Here is a 16,741-nt window from a genome sequence, read left to right on the forward strand (position 1 = left end):
AGACCTCTCCCAATGACTTTGGGCTACTCATAAACTAAGATATAACAAGCAACAAAGTACTAAGCAAAACACAACAAAGATAATTCGAGGAACTTATCAATAGTCTGAAAACTCACTAATGTTAAAAGCATTGACAAGCTTAGAAGTGATTAACACACAATGTAAGAGCATGTCACAGAGACCACTTGGACTGCTCAAATTAGCTCCTAATAATTCATCCAATTTTAGGACTCATCAGGGCATCTCCATGTGCCACCTTTGTGTGTCATCTATCCCATTGGTGCCCAATGTGTCACTCACAGACAGTCTACTCTAGGTTAATATAGTCTCTAGTAATTTGCCACCTTACTTGGGACTTCTATCTTTTTGTACTACCTAAAGTGCTAACTAAAAGACACAAAGACTCTATACTAAGCATCCTACAAATGTATGATTTGATCTCAAGTTTTACAAAGCCCCATAAATGTGAAAAGGACATTGAGAAATGCTCAAAAATATGTTGTAGTGTACATCCATGCAAATGTGCATGTTTGCAGAGAGAGAGAGAGAGAGAGAGAGAGAGAGAGAGAGAGAGAGAGAGATTAATTGTCTTCAAAAGACCCATGCACTTTTAACTCTTCAACCACGAGCTTTTTTACCTATGGTGCCTTGACTCTAGCATAGGACCTATATTTCAACACGCTACTTGGTAACCTTCTCCTTTAAAAACATTTGCATCATGACTTCAAAGTTTAATGCTTTTCTATGCTTATGAGAGCATGCATACATCCATCCCATTCATTATGATTTCATGATAACAAAATTTCATTACACAATCCAAATATGAAGCTAGCAAATGTAAGTCATAATTATGATGACACAATTTACAATCATATAACACACCACAAAGGATGTTTTCTCTTACTCGTGCTCTTTGCTCTTACTCATGCTCTTTGCATGATGGTTGACACTCCTAATCATAATTGATCTTTATGACAGTCTTTCCATCTCTTATGCTTCACTTGTTTCACAGTGAAGAACTCAATCACAGATTTTTCACATGCCTCTTTTACATTTAAAAACCTCTCGAATATTGTTCTGCATGTGTGGATTAATCGATTTGTCCATTTAACTAAAGGATCACAACCTGAAAACAACTGAAACAAACCATTTATCGATTGTAATAAGCCCCATGAAAGTTGTAATTAATACAAAAGACCACCATCCATTTAAAACCTCACCTACAAAGGGCAAGTTGAAGGCTTCAAACTTCAGAATATACCATCAAAAATGTCACGTGTACGACCAAGATGCAACCACGTGGATGGGTCATGCCAATGCTGTTGTTGAGGGGCTCACACCAGATACATACATGAGCGCCACAGAGGGGCTAATGCAAGTGTGTACCTCTAAAGAATGTTGATAATAAATGACAGCAGCAGTTTTTTTTCCATGAAATTGGGCTTGCAAACTCTAAATTCACGAGGACATGTAAGTTAATAAGTGAATGCCTAATTCATGCATTATCAAAGAAAAATCCTTACATTTTCTACCAAAGGCACTACAAGTTGCATGAATACACGTCTACCTCTCAATAGGAGGCCAGATACACAACCTGCAATGGTCCAGGGAGTTGGACAGACGAAGTTGCCCATCCATCACTGACAAGCAGCCTAGATGGACCCGTTGGCAGGCAGGTGTATCCAACCTGAATCACAAAAATACATTCTCAAGAAATTCTTGATCCTGAAGTCAAAAGAATTAAGTGAGACTACACAAATGCTGCAACTTTCTATAGAAACTTGAATCAAATGTTAGGAAAAAGATTGGCAAAATTTGATGCACCTATGTTGCATGGCACATAATTAATTCAAAAAGCAGAAGTTCTGGCTGCATTTTTTGCCGTCATAAGACATTTTTTCATGAAAACATTGAAGAGTTTGTAAACACCACAAAAAACCTCCTAATAGATATAACCTTTGAAACTAAGGCAAAAAAAAAAAAAGAGCCCCCTTAAGAATTCCACGCGTGCATGCGTGCTATTGCAGTTTTTTGTTGGACTTCTTTCCTCTTGAGAGTTTGTAAACAGCCATTCTGGCAATTTTATAGAACCAGAAAATGCTCACAAACTGGATGCCCAAAGATCCCACCTGAAATATGCATCATCAGAACTCATCAAATTGAACAAACACTCATAAGCACCCAGGCATACGCCCACATATATGCACACATGTGCACACCCCACACATACCCATGCACACGTGCACACAACCCCCCCCACACACACACACATGCACACCCACGCATATGTGTGTATGCACATGCACACCCCCACACACACGCATGCACTCCCACTTCCTACGCTACTTTCCATGTCTCTAATTTCAAACAACATATCTCCAAACCACCTTGTATTTTTGCAGCTTCTCAGCACAGATGTGGCATATACTTTGTTTGGGTATACTTTTGCTTCACACTTTTTACGTACATTTTCAGTATGCAAAGTTAGATATGGAAGTGTCTTGAGCTTATGCACACCTTCACAGGTATTGGGTTGTCAGCAAACACCGTCAAATACACCAGGTAGGGTCCAAGTCCCACCCTAGCCAAACCAAATACAAGAGCAAAACATGCCTACAAGGCACATTGAGGGACACATCGTTAATAGAGTAGTCCAAAAACACATGCAGAATATCTTCTGTGTGCCTCGTGCAAAAATACATGGGGGTTGTGCAATCTTACATCATTTGCAAGAGCCAAAGTTGTGTCTTTCAAACCAAGCTCTTTCAGAAGTTCGCGGGCATGCATGAATGGGTTCGAAAGCTCCGACAGCCAAAGACACATCACAATCTCAGTTCCACACTGCACACAGTCCACAAAATAAAAAATTCAAACCCTACACACTCCTGGAAACATGCTGATGCAAAACGCAGACATGAAGAGAGAGTAAAGAGAGAGAGATGCTGGAAAATTCAGTATATTCTAATGGTACAAAAAGGTACCTAAATCTGCAGCCCTAGGCTGCCTTCATACAAAAGGTGTTAGACACCCAAAAGTCTAGTCCTAATATGGACTATAAGGACCCAACTCCTAAATGAGTTGAATGAAAAGAATGAGGAGCAACTCTTGCTATTTATAGTCTCTTGAACTTCATGGAGAGGCCGACTGCTGTTGGCCAGCTGACTGGACAAAAATTCATTAATCATCATGCGCCTGTAGCCACCTTTGTCTTGGTTCAGCCGACAGCCCTTCTGGTCTCAGCCGACAGCTCCTGTTCTGTTTCTGGTTCAGCCGACAGGGATGCAAGTCCATTCTCCAGTCCAACACTGCACCTTGTGCTCCAAGTCCTAGCTCTATCTGCACCATGAGGGTCTACTCACAATTTTGCAGCAACTAAAAGAGCTGAACCCACATACTTCATCTCCTGAATAACATGCACCCCCAAGTACATTGCAAATGTTCATTTCAGCATTCTCTTTGTCTTGTGTTGTTTCCATTTCATAAGTGCTAAGTGCTAAGTGCTAATTATTTACGAGACAATTCCCAAGAAGTACTCACACTTGATCGGGTGAATTACATTGTGTGAACTTATCTTAAGTGGTGTGAGTACATTGACAATTTTCAATCATGGGTGCATGAGTTTACACCAAGCCCATAGGTCTAGTGGAGGGCAAAAGACTAGACCCATGGGCTTGGACGAGGCTAGGCTGAGTCTATGGATCTCGAAGTAGAAAAAGGATTAAACATTTGAAATTGGGCGGTCAAGTGGACCCAAGTTGTGGATACTTCCAAAACAAAACAAATGTGTCTGTTAGAACAAGAAAAGCCTAGGATGAGTAAGTTTAGTTTGGCAATCATAAAGAGGGATAGAAGAATTATCGAGGAGTCGGAAAATCTTGTTGAGTCTCGAGGAGCTGCTCGATATGACTTGCTTCTGAGAATTACCAAGGGAAAACACCTGAAGGAATCATTCACCTTTGTCTAATCAAATTGAGAGGAGATGACAGAATAGCCATATGTTAGACATTGTGATATGAAGCCTCGAGTGAGTCGCTCTATCCTTAGTGTGATTCCGCTACCATACATAAAGAGTTAGAGCTCTCACAGGTGGTCAGCTAAGCCAAGTTTAAATATGAGCTCACCATATTAGACGTGATTTTATCATATGGTGCACAGCCTTGGAACTGAAAATTATGGTATATTATTGGGTTTCTCTTTATAGATAGAGCAACAAATGGCGAGACCTTATCTATTAGGAGCCCCTGAGTTAGCTTCGAAGGATGACATGATAGCCTTTGTAACCATATTTGGTAGTGATGTGTGCGAACACACTAGGATCAGCCGAGGTAACTTTTTCCTTCTTCAGGAGGTTTTTTCCCATACTAGTATACACCCATCTTGGGGTATACTTATCGTCTTTGTACAACACACATTCATGACCTATCTATCATCTCATTGTGTGCTCCCTTGAGCTTCTCCACTGTGTGCGAGTGCGCGCGCGCATTCTTGCAACCCTATTTCCAACATTTGGTATCAGAGCATATGCTCCTCGCCCGTGTTGCCGCCTACCCTTCATCCTGAGTTGACTGTCTTCTTGATTCAGATCAAGGAGCCCTTTTTGGAGAAGAAAGAGGGCCATGATGTGTGCAGATTTTCATTCTGGGCACGTTTTAAGGGTCTTTAGGATAATCCTTCCATGAACTCTGTCTTTTGGATACATATGCTCGAAGCATATCCTCCAAAATCTGATTCACTCTTTCAGTCTGGCCATCAGATTGAGGATGATATGAGGAACTCAAATTCAAAGTTGTTTCCAACTTCTCAAAAACAAGTTTCCAAAAATCACTCGTAAACTTAAGAGTCTCTATCACTGACTATGTCCTATGGTAACCCGTACAATCTAAACAATTGCTCGATAAACTGCCGTGCTAATTGCGTAGCTGTAATAGTCTTCCGGGTCGGTAAAAATCTAGCCATTTTTGTCAAGCGATCTACCACAACCCAAATAGAATGTGTTCTTGGCAATCCGGTAATAAAATCCATGGAAATACTTTCCCATTTATTACTTGGGATTTGCTAAGGATGCAACAACCCAGCCTGTCTAAAGTATTCAGCTTTATTTGCCTGACAAATTTGACACTTGAGAACATAATCTTCTACATACCCTTTCATCTTTGGCCAATAAAAAGTGTGTTTCACTAACGATAACGTTCTGTGTACCCCAGGGTGTCCAGCAGAAGGGGCGTCGTGACACTCCTTAAGAATCTTGGACCTAATGTCCGGGATATGTGGTACACAAATTTTGTCATTACGGAATAGTAAACCATTCCGAATCATCTACTGGCCTCCTGCAGCCTGAATGGTAGGCTGTTCAGTCATCGAGTCTTGGTCAATCAATGAGCTCCCGTCCTGGATCTTCTGCCAAAATGGACCAAAATAACTATCAGTCTTACAAAGCCCTCTCAATGACTGAAATAAGTCAGTAGAAATCTCAGTGAATGACAAAGTATTCACCTCTCTAATTCGACTAAGCACAATACCATTCATGGACCCTTTTCTATAACGAATCTCAAAATCAAAATCTTGCATTAACTCAGCTCAACGAGTCATCTGATCTAGGGAGAGGATAACGGTTCTTAATTGTCACTTGTTCAATCTCTTATAATCTATACACATTCTCCAGGTGTTGTCCTTCTTTCTCCTAAGCAACACAGGTGCACCCTAAGGTGATTTACTTGAACGGATCTGGCCCATCCTCAAATAATCTTCGAGTTATTTAGCCAACTCATCTTCCTCAGCTTGGCTCATCTTGTAAGGTGGAATACTGACAAGATGAGCACCAGGGATCAAGTCAATACGATAATCTACGGCCCGTTTAGGTGGTAGACCCGATGGCGGTTCCTTAGGAAGTACATCTTGAAACGAATCAAGTATCTTCTGTAATTCTTTGCTTTCAAACACACTTAATTCATTGACATCCATGGAAGGGATGAGAAAGGAAAAAAGTGGAATCAATACACAATAGAAAGCGGTATATAAAGAAGAATCCATTATATTTCCAAAATCGATTGTATTTACAAGAGATCCCTGAGAGGATGTATACAATCACCTAAAATACTATACTGGATGTTCCTATGCTGAAAAGAAAAAATATAACTAGACCAATCTATCTGGACTTGAAGAGTCTTAAACCACGCAATCCCTAATAACAAGTCTACATTTTCTAGATGCATAACATAGCATTCCAGAGTATCTTTGTAGTCCTGAAGCTGGATTGGAACCATCTCCACCTTTCGATCCCATACTTGCCTTCCCGCAGGTAGGCGTACCTCATAGGTATGATCGTTGGGTGTCGTATGAAGACTCAATTTCTGCAAAAGTTTATAGTTGATAAAGTTGTGTGAGCTGCCAGGGTCTAGAAGAATGTGAATTTTATGGCCATTCACTTCTCCATAAACTCGGAGAAGATCATGCAAGCCAAATACTTTAGAGTTGAACAGACAATCAGAACACGTACTAGGGCGAGAAAGTACAGTAACTGACATACCTGTCAAAGACAACTGGTTAGCTGCCTTTGGCTTGGGTCCTGCGTTGGTCTTTGCACCCTTTTGCTTCGAGCACTCCTTACGCATGTGTCCTTTTTCTTCGCAGATAAAACAACGTCCCTCCTTCTTGAGCTTCAAAGCTTTAAGGAGTCGTTTCTTCTTCGCTGGTGTCGAACTTGAATTCTTCGAAGGTTGGTCCGAAGACTTTCCTTCGGTCGTGTTAGCCATAGGTGCAGAGAACTTTCTTTTATACTTGTTCCCCTGCTCAGTAAACGGGTTTCGACTTGGAAGAGACCATTGTATCATCATAGATACGAGCTGAATGAATGGCTTCGTCCAATGTTTTGATTTGTTATTTTTAACCTGTAAACGGTATAAGTTTGGTAAACCAGCTACGAAAAACCCCAAAAGAGTAGTGGGATCCATCTTTGTAGCTTTCATTTGCAAGTCCCTAAACTTCTGGAGGTAGACCTCATAAGTGAGGTGCTGCGAGGTCATGGTCAATGCTGTAAACCGGGCAACATCATAATCATCCTCTTTCTTGAGGAAGTCCTTCTTGAAGACGTCTTCGAATTGTGCCCAAGTTGTTGGCTTAGAGTTGAGTTGCTTCCACCAAAGCAAAGCTTTGCCTGAGAGGAAACCTGCTGCTAACTGGATCTTTTTTCCATCATCATATGGATGAAACTCAAAATGGACCTGCCACTTATGTAGCCAAGTGTCACGATCTCCTTGGTACGCTGCTTTTGCTCGCTCCCAAACGGTTTCGGAGTAATATTGGGGCCTAAAGCGGAGGCCAAGGTATCCATACCCGAAAGAGTAGAGAGGGTAGTGGTCAAGAGAGAGATGGAGTTTTGCAAGGCTTACATCTAAGCGGCAATTTGTACCTTACGTTCCGAAGAAGAAGCTTCGAGAGCAACTTTGAACTCTTGGAAATCTGATTTTGACACATAATCGTCAAAAAGATCACCATCGGTATCTTCCGTAGCCGGCAAGCCTTCGCGTTCGACAAGGGACTCCAACTCCGATTCTTGGGTCGACATCGTGAAGAGGACAAGTGGAGAGAAAATTCGATCTTTGCACAATAAAAGTGCGAGGGAACTTGAGAGCTTGAGAGCTTGAAAACTTGAGAGATGTGTGGCAAGAAGCCCACTTAAGGGGTTTATAAAACTGTCCCCAAAAGCCACTTGAGCTTTTGCTTTTGTGTTCATACATACGTACGTACGTACGTATGTATATATGTATATATTCTGCTTTCTTTAAATTAAAAAAAACACCTTTAAACCTTAGAGGGGGCCTTTAAACTCTTTTTAAAAAAAAGTTTAATCTAAAAAAACCAAAAGCAACTGAATCAGCATTTCAATGATTTTCCTGTTTTTTTCTCTCTCCCCCCTCCTGGAATTAGCGCCGCCAGCTTGCCTTGCTACCGTCGCCTACCTTGCTGCCGGCGCTGCCTTCGCCCGGGTGGCCATGGTTGTCTGCGCCAGCCTGCGCCTAGGCTTGGCCGCCTGTGCACGGCTGCCTACGTAGGCCTGGCCGCCTGCCAACATGGCAGCCTACATAGGCCTAGTCGCCTGCATAGCCGAGCCGCCTACTCACTTGCGCCTACAACAGCAGTACAACTGTACCTGACCAGCAGTACACGACCAGCAGTACCCTGCCAGCACCCGACGTTGCATAGCCAGCAATCGCTTCTCTCGCTCTCTCTCTCTTTCTCTTTCGTGTAGCCAAAAGCAAACGTGCTTTTTTTTCTCTCTCACCTGAAACTGTTTACACAGTTCAAAAACATCTTTCCTCTTCTTTGCAAAGCAAACAACCCTTTCTAGACCACAATCGCCATCATCACGGGTTCCTATGATCAAAGAGCAACATGCTGAATCTGAAAAACAACAGTATGCATAGAAAAAACAGCAAGCTTTTTGAACACATACCTTACTTCGACCTCATCTTCTCTACCTACCGACTTGCTCGTTCACGCGGCACGCTCTGATACCACTGTCAAATCCCCACCGGATCTCCTCGTGGAACGCTCCTGGTGCGAGACTCGAAACCTGCAAGCAAACAAACAACATGGAGGTGCAAGCCTAACTCACCTCCCAACCATGACAGCCGTGGGCAAGCCCACAGTCTTGGCTGTCCCCACCGAGCCACGAGCTGAGCTAACTAGGTTGACGTACCAACCAATCTCCTCCTCGCGACGTCCCATACCGCCACGAAGCTACCCTCGCAGGCCTCGAGATTGCTTCCGGCCTCGGCTGCGTAAAGCAGGTGCACGTCTGCACTAAATCCAGGCTCCAGACCATAGAGCTCTCACAAATCACGCGACTCTATATGACTAATGACTAACCTGCCACCCTTTTATAGGCTCTTGGCCGGTCATCGGGCGTCCACACTTGGGCGCCCGCCCGTCCATACTTGGGTGCCCGCCCGTTAGTCTATCCCTAACTCAGCTCACCAATCAGCCTGCCTAGCTCCAAGCTTCCCCAAACCTCGAAGCTAGTCTTGTGTGCGTGTAGCACACGGTAGATACACAATGTGCACATGACACACTTACAGTGGCCTGATTACTTGCGTTGGTATTATCAAAAATGACAAACAATCATGTATTTCGGATGTTATTTGCTGAGGACATTCGGTCATGCAGGACTAAACATGCTTGGGATGCACTTGCGTCATTGTACCAGGTATGTAATGAAGCACGCATTGCTTATCTATGAAACAATAAGAGTCACAGCATAAGAATGACGGAGACTCCATGGACAATCTCCTTACAAAAATCAAGAATTTAAGGTGCTATTGACCAGTGTTGATAAAGTATATCTTGACAGTTCATTGGTGCCTACTGTCTTGAATGCGTTGCCGGACTATATCAATTTCTATGCATGGACATTGCGTGGATTTGATTGCCTATACACTATTTGTAAGCCATAAAGAAGGGACTAGGAATTTTATAAATAATAATGTGTGGGAAAAATAATAAGTCAATATTATTTTACAAGATAAGTGAAATTTTAGTTATAAACTTTCTACTTTCCATGCTTTTTGTCTATTTTTCAGGTATTAAGAGTGGCCAACCCTCCAATGAAATACACACATACTCCCCTCATCAGAAAAACGTGAGCAGCCTTTTAGCAGCCTGCCTCCTTCGCTGACCGGAGTACAAGGGTGTCCAGACACTGCTGTAAGGCTAAGTTCAGTGTCCCGCTCTACACGGATGTTGTGTTGTATGGCCACGACAGGGCAAAGCTTCTGTACCAACAGCGCACGACCAAGAAAGCAGATTGCTGCTGTGTGGACAGCGAACGCCAATGTACAGAGAACCGGTGCCACTGGACCAAGTGCTGATCTGGCAGCTGGGTGTCTTTGTACCGCCGATTTCAGACTGAATCTTGATTGTCTGCTTGATGAGGGAATGTATGGTCTGTTGAAGAACTATCGCTTTTCTAGAAGTAAAAGTTTCTGGACTTTGTAGCAACCCGAACTTGCTGGAAAAAGAGGGGGGTACAGAAATCCTCAACACCGAAAGCCAAATCCACCCTGGTTGGTATTTAATATATATACCTCGATGAATCCAAGAACATGCCCAAATTAGCCTCATAAGAAAGTGCAATTTAATGTTTGTGTGCATGCAAAATCCAAGGACTGTGTATTTTGTGCCTCTGAAAAGCATGCTATCCAGGTTTCTGAAATAAAAGAATACCCAGACGAGAGTAAGGCCGGAGAAGGAAGTGGGAAACAGGGAAGGGTTCCCGTTGCAGTGTCTGCGCACAAAGCACACATACACATGCCCCACATACTCTATTGCATATCATATTCCTTTTAAGTTTTCCTACAGCCAAGAATAGCCCTACTGAGGGAAGATGGTCATCTCACCAAATAGTGGTCCTGAGATCTTCACTTGACACTGTTGGCATTATCATCTCCAGATTGGGCATATATGTGCATATTTCATGCTGTATCTGGCCAGATTTATGAGGCCATGCATTCATCTTATTTTAGATATTTTTTTGCTATTTTTGTCTATTTTTTTAGACATTATTCTAGTATTTTTTGCATAGTCGGCCAGCCCACTGTTTTTATACTGGCCGACTAGCTCTTGTCCAACCTATAAATAGGTGGCTTGGGTTGTATGCACCTACGGGCAGCCCTCGTGCTCTACTTCAGCAGCTAACAAGTTTTCTACTTCAATTCTTTTGCACGTGTGTTTCTTTGCAAGATCTATTTGCTGTTTTTTCTGATTTACAGCCATTCTTTCATGGTATCAGAGCCCAGTGTTACAAAGGGACCTGCGTTTTCTGTTGTGGACCTACGTTTTCCATTGAGGAGCTGCGTTTTCCACCGAGGAGCTGCATTTTCTGTTGAGGACCTACGTTTTCCACAGAGGTGCTGCGTTTTCAGCCTGAGATTTGCGTTTTCAGATCTCAACCCCGTATTTTGGTGCTACAACAGGGTTTTAACCCAGGGGAGTCATTTCTTACCTCTCCTTTTGGTTTGCCACCCTCCCATCCCTTCTTCTCCTTCCTTTCTCTTGGCTGCACTCAGCTTTCGAGGAGGAGTTTGCTGATTTTCTGATCAGCTTTGTTGAAGAGGAGGATTCTGCTACGTTATCGGAGATATGGCTTCTGGTCATAGTCATTCTTCTCACTGGGGGATTCTCTTTTCTTCTCCCCGATCCCAAGCTCCAAATTCACAAGGATCTTCTTCCCAGCTTCCTATTTCTCTACCTTATTCCCAGATTCCTGCTTCTTTTCCTTCCATATTCCCCACCACCACCACTTCTCTTGTTTCTCCCCTCCCACAAACCCTCATCCCAACCCCGTCCCATGTGCCATCCTATTCACCCCCTCAAGTGAGTGATTCCATAAAGCTGATTGCTACCAACTACCATACTTGGTCGTTTTATACGCAATTGCTTCTTGAAGGAGCAGGTGTGTGGCCCTTTGTCACCACTCCTCACTTGGTGGATCCCGTGTTTCGTGGAGTTCTGGATGCACGGGGCCATCTCATCATCATCCATTGTATGACACCATCTATCCAGGCACAATTCATATTGAAACCGATCCCGTCAAGTGGGAAAGACTCAATTGGACACCTACACGTTTAATAGCACAACTTTAAAACCACAAATATGAAAGGGACAACTTAAAACAACTTGAAATTTAAATGAACAGAAATGGAAAGATGGACACCAGCACTGGGGCCGGAACGGGCCGACCCCCCCCTCAATATATGATATATTTATTGGGAGTATTTAATGAATACAATGCTCCATGGGTTCTGAGAACCAGATAATGTCCATGTACATATGAAAACAATACCAAACAAGTAGGCTCGGATTTCGATGATGAATACTCGAAGCAGTACGACCACTGGTGTGGTCCAATCGCTACGGTCCTGTGCTTTCACTGGACTCCGCAGAGAGCACCACACTGGTGTTCCGAGACCACGCACAGACAGGCGCTCTCGTACTAACGCCTGGCTCTCCCGATCTCAGCACCTTTGGACCGAGGTTCGCCCATATAGCTTGGACAACCCGGCACCGAACGGGTGTAGGCCGAGCGGGACGACTCTTTTACCAGATTTAAACATTAAATGCTTTACTCAAATCTGAAAAATCACTTACTTGCAATTGGTTGATAAAAGACCAAAACTTGTGGTTTGCTGAGGATGAAACCACCCTTGATGAAGAAGCAGTTGCCTCGTGGTGAACCACCAAGACAAGCATCACCTCGAAAGACCACAACCGCCTGAGAGGATGAGAGAAAACAACCACTAGGAAGCACCTTGTTGCAAAGAGCCGGCTGACTGTAGGAGGAGAAACGTAGCCCTCAAAAGGTGGCAGCTGTTGTGCAGGGTAAGCAGCCGCCTATTGGAGAGGAAGGAGGGAGTCGTGTGCAGCACAGCCGCCTGTAGACAGTTTGGCGCAGGCAGCAGCAGCATAAGTACCCCCCCTGCAGAATTCAACGCAGCCACCAGCAATATATTCAGCCGCCAGTAGAGACATGCGCAGCCTGTGTGTAGCACACCCGCAGTCTATGCTGGCCGCCTGAAGGAAAGGAGGCGCAGCCTGCAGCAGAGAAAACAGGAGCAGTCGCCTTCATGAAAACGTGTGCCAGACAGAGGAAGAGTCGCTGGTTCTCACGTAAGGTGGAAAACGATTTTTTTCTACGCTTGAAGGAGGCCCTTTCTTTTAATAAAATTAATGTGGAGTATAACTCCACGCTTGCATGAGGATGGGGGAGTTTGGGTAGGTGCTTTTGCCCACCCCCACACTCACTTAAATGGGGCTCCCCACCTTGGCCCCAAAGTGGGTGCCCAAAGTGGTGCCCACATTTAAATGAATGTGAACACTTCACCTTATAAATCAATGGGTTAGTATTTAAAACATTTAAAACAACATGTACCATATACTTACCACCTGTTCACATGCACTGAAACTCGTCAGAATACAGGGCAGACTTCACGACTCACTGGCAGGCGTCCCCGCTCAGTAAGTAACACGTCAGGCAGGCAAACACACGAATACATGTCATGCGAAAACAGTTTCAAACATGCAAAATATGTGTGCATGTGCAAAAAGTAACATGGACATATCTCCCGTTCATGGAACATGTACAAAATATTTGTCGGCACAAAACTGGCTCGACATAAAACATAACAACCTGGTCTTCCTATGGAGTGACAGTCCCATAGGTAAGACACAGTTCCAGGCACGAGTTTCCCTAGGTGTGACAGTCCCATAGGTAAAACACGGCACGAATTCTGGCTCTTCCATGGCGTGACAGTCCCATGGATCGAACACAGTCCAGGTCATACACGGGTGGCACTGATCTGGCTCCCGTCCATACGACACCATCCTGCTAACACACGGGTGGCACCAGTCTGGCTCCCGTCCATGTCAGCAAAATACTGGCCTCTTCACACGAGACACTGGCCTGGCCTCAAGTGAACGAGACGCAAAAATGTGGGAATGGACCAAATGGTCGGCCAATTGGTGACATCCCCCCGGGCTTCTAAAGAGTTGACCTCAACTTAAAAGCCTCAAGATATGCCTGCAACAATTGCGGATAATCTGCAAAATAATCCTCATTTACCCACTTGGCATCAATAGGCAAATAATTTTTAAACTTCACAAGGTATCTCCTGGAAAGCTTTCCTGCAGGTAGCTTTCTCTCCTTGTGAAAAACAATCTGTTCTGGCTGGAGGATCTCCTCAAGCTCTTCAATCTCTGGCGGATCTTCTGTGACAGGCTCATCAGGATCTGGCCCCACATATTTCCGAAATAGACTCACATGAAAAGCATTGTGAATCTTCCAATGACTAGGTAGAGCAAGCCTGTAGGACACTTCATTGATTTTGTGAATCACCTTGAAGGGTCCATAATAGCGAGGAGAAAGCTTAGGATATGATCCTTCTCGTCCTGGCCTCTTCCGAAGCCTAGCCTTCTCAAATTTCAGCAATACTTCCATGTCCCTTCTATGCTTGTCAGCAGCCTTTTTATGCTTATCCTGAGATCTTGCAATGGCTGTCCGCACTTGACCAAAGGCAACATCCAAGTCACGAACATATTCATCAGCAGCAAAAATCTCATCCTTGGTACGAAGGATGGGTGGCAAGACCACTCTGCCATAAATAATCTCAAACGGAGCCTTTCCTGTGGAAGCATGGATCGTATTGTTGTAGGCAAACTCAACAAGTGGAAGATACTTCTCCCATGCATGCTTTTGATCTGCCACATAACACTTCAATAAATCCAATACAGCTGAATTCGCAGCTTCACTTTGGCCATCCGTTTGGGGATGATAAGCTGATGAAAACTCAAGCTTAGTACCCATATTATCAAACAAAGCCCTCCAAAATAGGCTTGTAGTCCTGGGATCTCTATCCCCAACAATGGATTTAGGCATACCATGATGCTTGAAAATATTAGCAAGAAAAAGCTTTACCATATGATCAGCTTTGATGGTTTTCTTGACGGGCAAGAAGTGAGCTTGCTTGCTAAACCTGTCCACAATAGTCCAAATAGCATCATTCCCATGCTGGGATCTAGGCAAATCCATAATAAAATCCATCGTGATACTTTCCCAAGGTTGCGAGGGAATAGGCAATGGCTGAAGCAAACCTGGAGGCTTTTGCCTATCAAATTTCACCTTTTGGCAAGTAATACATGCACGCACATAAGCCTCAATATCTTTACGCATGCTTGGCCAAAAGAAATACCTCTGGATCATGCGAGTAGTAGGCATAATACCTCTATGACCAGCATAAGGTGGAGCATGACATTCGTCCATAACCTTTGGACGCAAATCCTTCACCACACATAGGCAATTATCCTTCATGAGATAACCCTCATTGAGAACATAAGAGGCATGTGAATGACCAGCCATCAAATCAGTCCATATATGGCAAAAATCAGCATCCAAATGATACAAATCTCTCATAGCAGATAGATCTCCATGAGAGGCCACTGAGACTGCAGCAATATAAGGCCTCCTAGATAGTGCATCGGCCACTACATTTTTCTTTCCTGGAGTATGCACAATCTGAAAATGAAACATGGAAAGAAAATTCGCCATTCTCATTTGCTTCTCTGAAAGCTTGGTTTGAGATAGAAAGTATCTCAAGCTTTGATGATCTGTCTTGACCACAAATTCAGCCCCAAGAAGGTAGTGTTTCCAAATCTTTAAGGCGTGAATTACAGCCAAGAGCTCTTTCTCATAGATATCCATATGAAGCTCAGCATCATGCAAACGACGGCTCTCGTATGCAACTGCATGCCCTTCTTGATTTAGGACAGCTCCTATGCAATCACCACAAGCATCACATTCAACCACGAATGACTTGTGCAAGTCAGGAACAATCAATACTGGACCACATATGATCGCATGCTTGAGCTGCAAGAAAGCATCCTGTTCCTTTGAAGTCCATTTGAAAACAGTTTTCTTCTTCGTGAGATCATGTAGAGGAGTTGCAATCATAGCAAAGTGCCTTATGAAACGCCTGTAGTATGAACATAATCCCAGAAAACTTCGTACTTGATGTACGTTTTGCAATTCGGGCCAATTCCGAATAGTCTCTATCTTTGCAGGATCCATTGTAACTCCATCCTTGGATACAATATGTCCCAGATAATGAATCTCTGAAAGGAAAAACTCACTTTTCTTGGCATTGACGAAAAGTTTATGCTTCCGCAACTCTTCGAACACTGTGACCAAATGAGTTCTGTGTTCCTGCTCATTCTTGGAGAAAACCAAGATATCATCAAAGAAGACTCCTGTAAACTTACGATGGGATCGGAATATCCTATCCATCATACGATTAAAAGTAGCAGGAGCATTGGTGAGACCAAAAGGCATTACCAAGAATTCATATAATCCGAAGGCTGTCCTGAATGCAGTCTTATGGACATCTTGTGGCACCACACGTATCTGGTGATAACCACTCTTCAAATCAAGTCTGCTAAAGCAAGCTGAACCATCAAGCTTATCCAAGATATCATCAATACGTGGAATAGGAAATCTGTTCTTGATGGTAAGCTTGTTCAAAGCTCTATAATCTACACACATACGGAATGATCCGTCCTTCTTTTGAACAAGAAGCACAGGAGAGCAGTAAGGTGAGGAACTGGGCTGAACCAAACCTTTCTCTAAAAGCTCGTTAACCTGCTTCATAATTTCTTCTTGTTGTGCAGCACTCACTCGGTATGCGGGTTTGTTAGGTGGAGAACTACCTGGCACAAGATCTATGCAATGATCTTCGGGCCTTTGGGGAGGTAGTTCACCTGGCAATGAGTCAGCAAAACAGTCTTTGAATGCATTAAGAAAATTCAGCCTATCATTAGACATAGCATCCACACTTTGATGATTTGGCACAAGACTATCACGCACAAAAATCAAGTACGCTGAAAGACTCTTTTTCATTGCTTTATTAATTTGGATGTGTGATACAACTGGGATGGAATCCCCTTCTTTGCCAGCATCAATAAAGTGCATGCGGCCTTTATGCATAAAAGAAATCATATTGGACTTGTAGTCTTTGCGGGGCTCAAGCCTATGATGCCACGGCTTGCCCAACAATACATCACATCCATTCAGAGGAGCAACTAAGAAATGCTCATTGTCAAGATAGCCCTGTATATGAATACGCAACTTCCCAATCAAAGGGGTAACCTGCACCTCTTTGCCAATAAATGCAGCTTCAGCTTCAATCTGAGGTCCCAT

General features: G+C 43.5%; 1 protein-coding gene across 6 annotated transcripts in view; it reads right to left on the reverse strand.

Annotated features, from left to right (window-relative positions):
- Positions 1–829: 829 nt before the first annotated feature.
- Positions 830–16,741, reverse strand: part of LOC147619158 (uncharacterized) — a 36,181-nt gene continuing 20,269 nt past the window's right edge. The window contains exons 3-7 of one of the 6 annotated variants that reach the window (XR_015262033.1): positions 2,722–2,841; positions 2,518–2,613; positions 1,595–1,687; positions 1,221–1,452; positions 830–1,126 (exon numbers count right to left, since the gene is read on the reverse strand). Coding sequence is in view for 3 of the 6 variants with exons in the window: in XM_086774333.1 (XP_086630459.1) it covers positions 1,571–1,687; positions 2,518–2,613; positions 2,722–2,841 (333 nt within the window). In the remaining 3 variants the exon portion in view is untranslated. Of the gene's footprint in view, positions 1,137–1,220; positions 1,453–1,567; positions 2,130–2,517; positions 2,614–2,721; positions 2,842–16,741 lie in introns of those variants that run through there. The other 5 variants (XR_015262034.1, XR_015262035.1, XM_086774334.1 and 2 more) reach the window with 5 other exon arrangements.

This window comes from Cibotium barometz, chromosome 34 (genome assembly GCF_041138505.1).
Source record: "Cibotium barometz isolate CiBa-2024 chromosome 34, ASM4113850v1, whole genome shotgun sequence".
In the NCBI taxonomy this organism is placed as follows: Eukaryota; Viridiplantae; Streptophyta; class Polypodiopsida; order Cyatheales; family Cibotiaceae; genus Cibotium; species Cibotium barometz.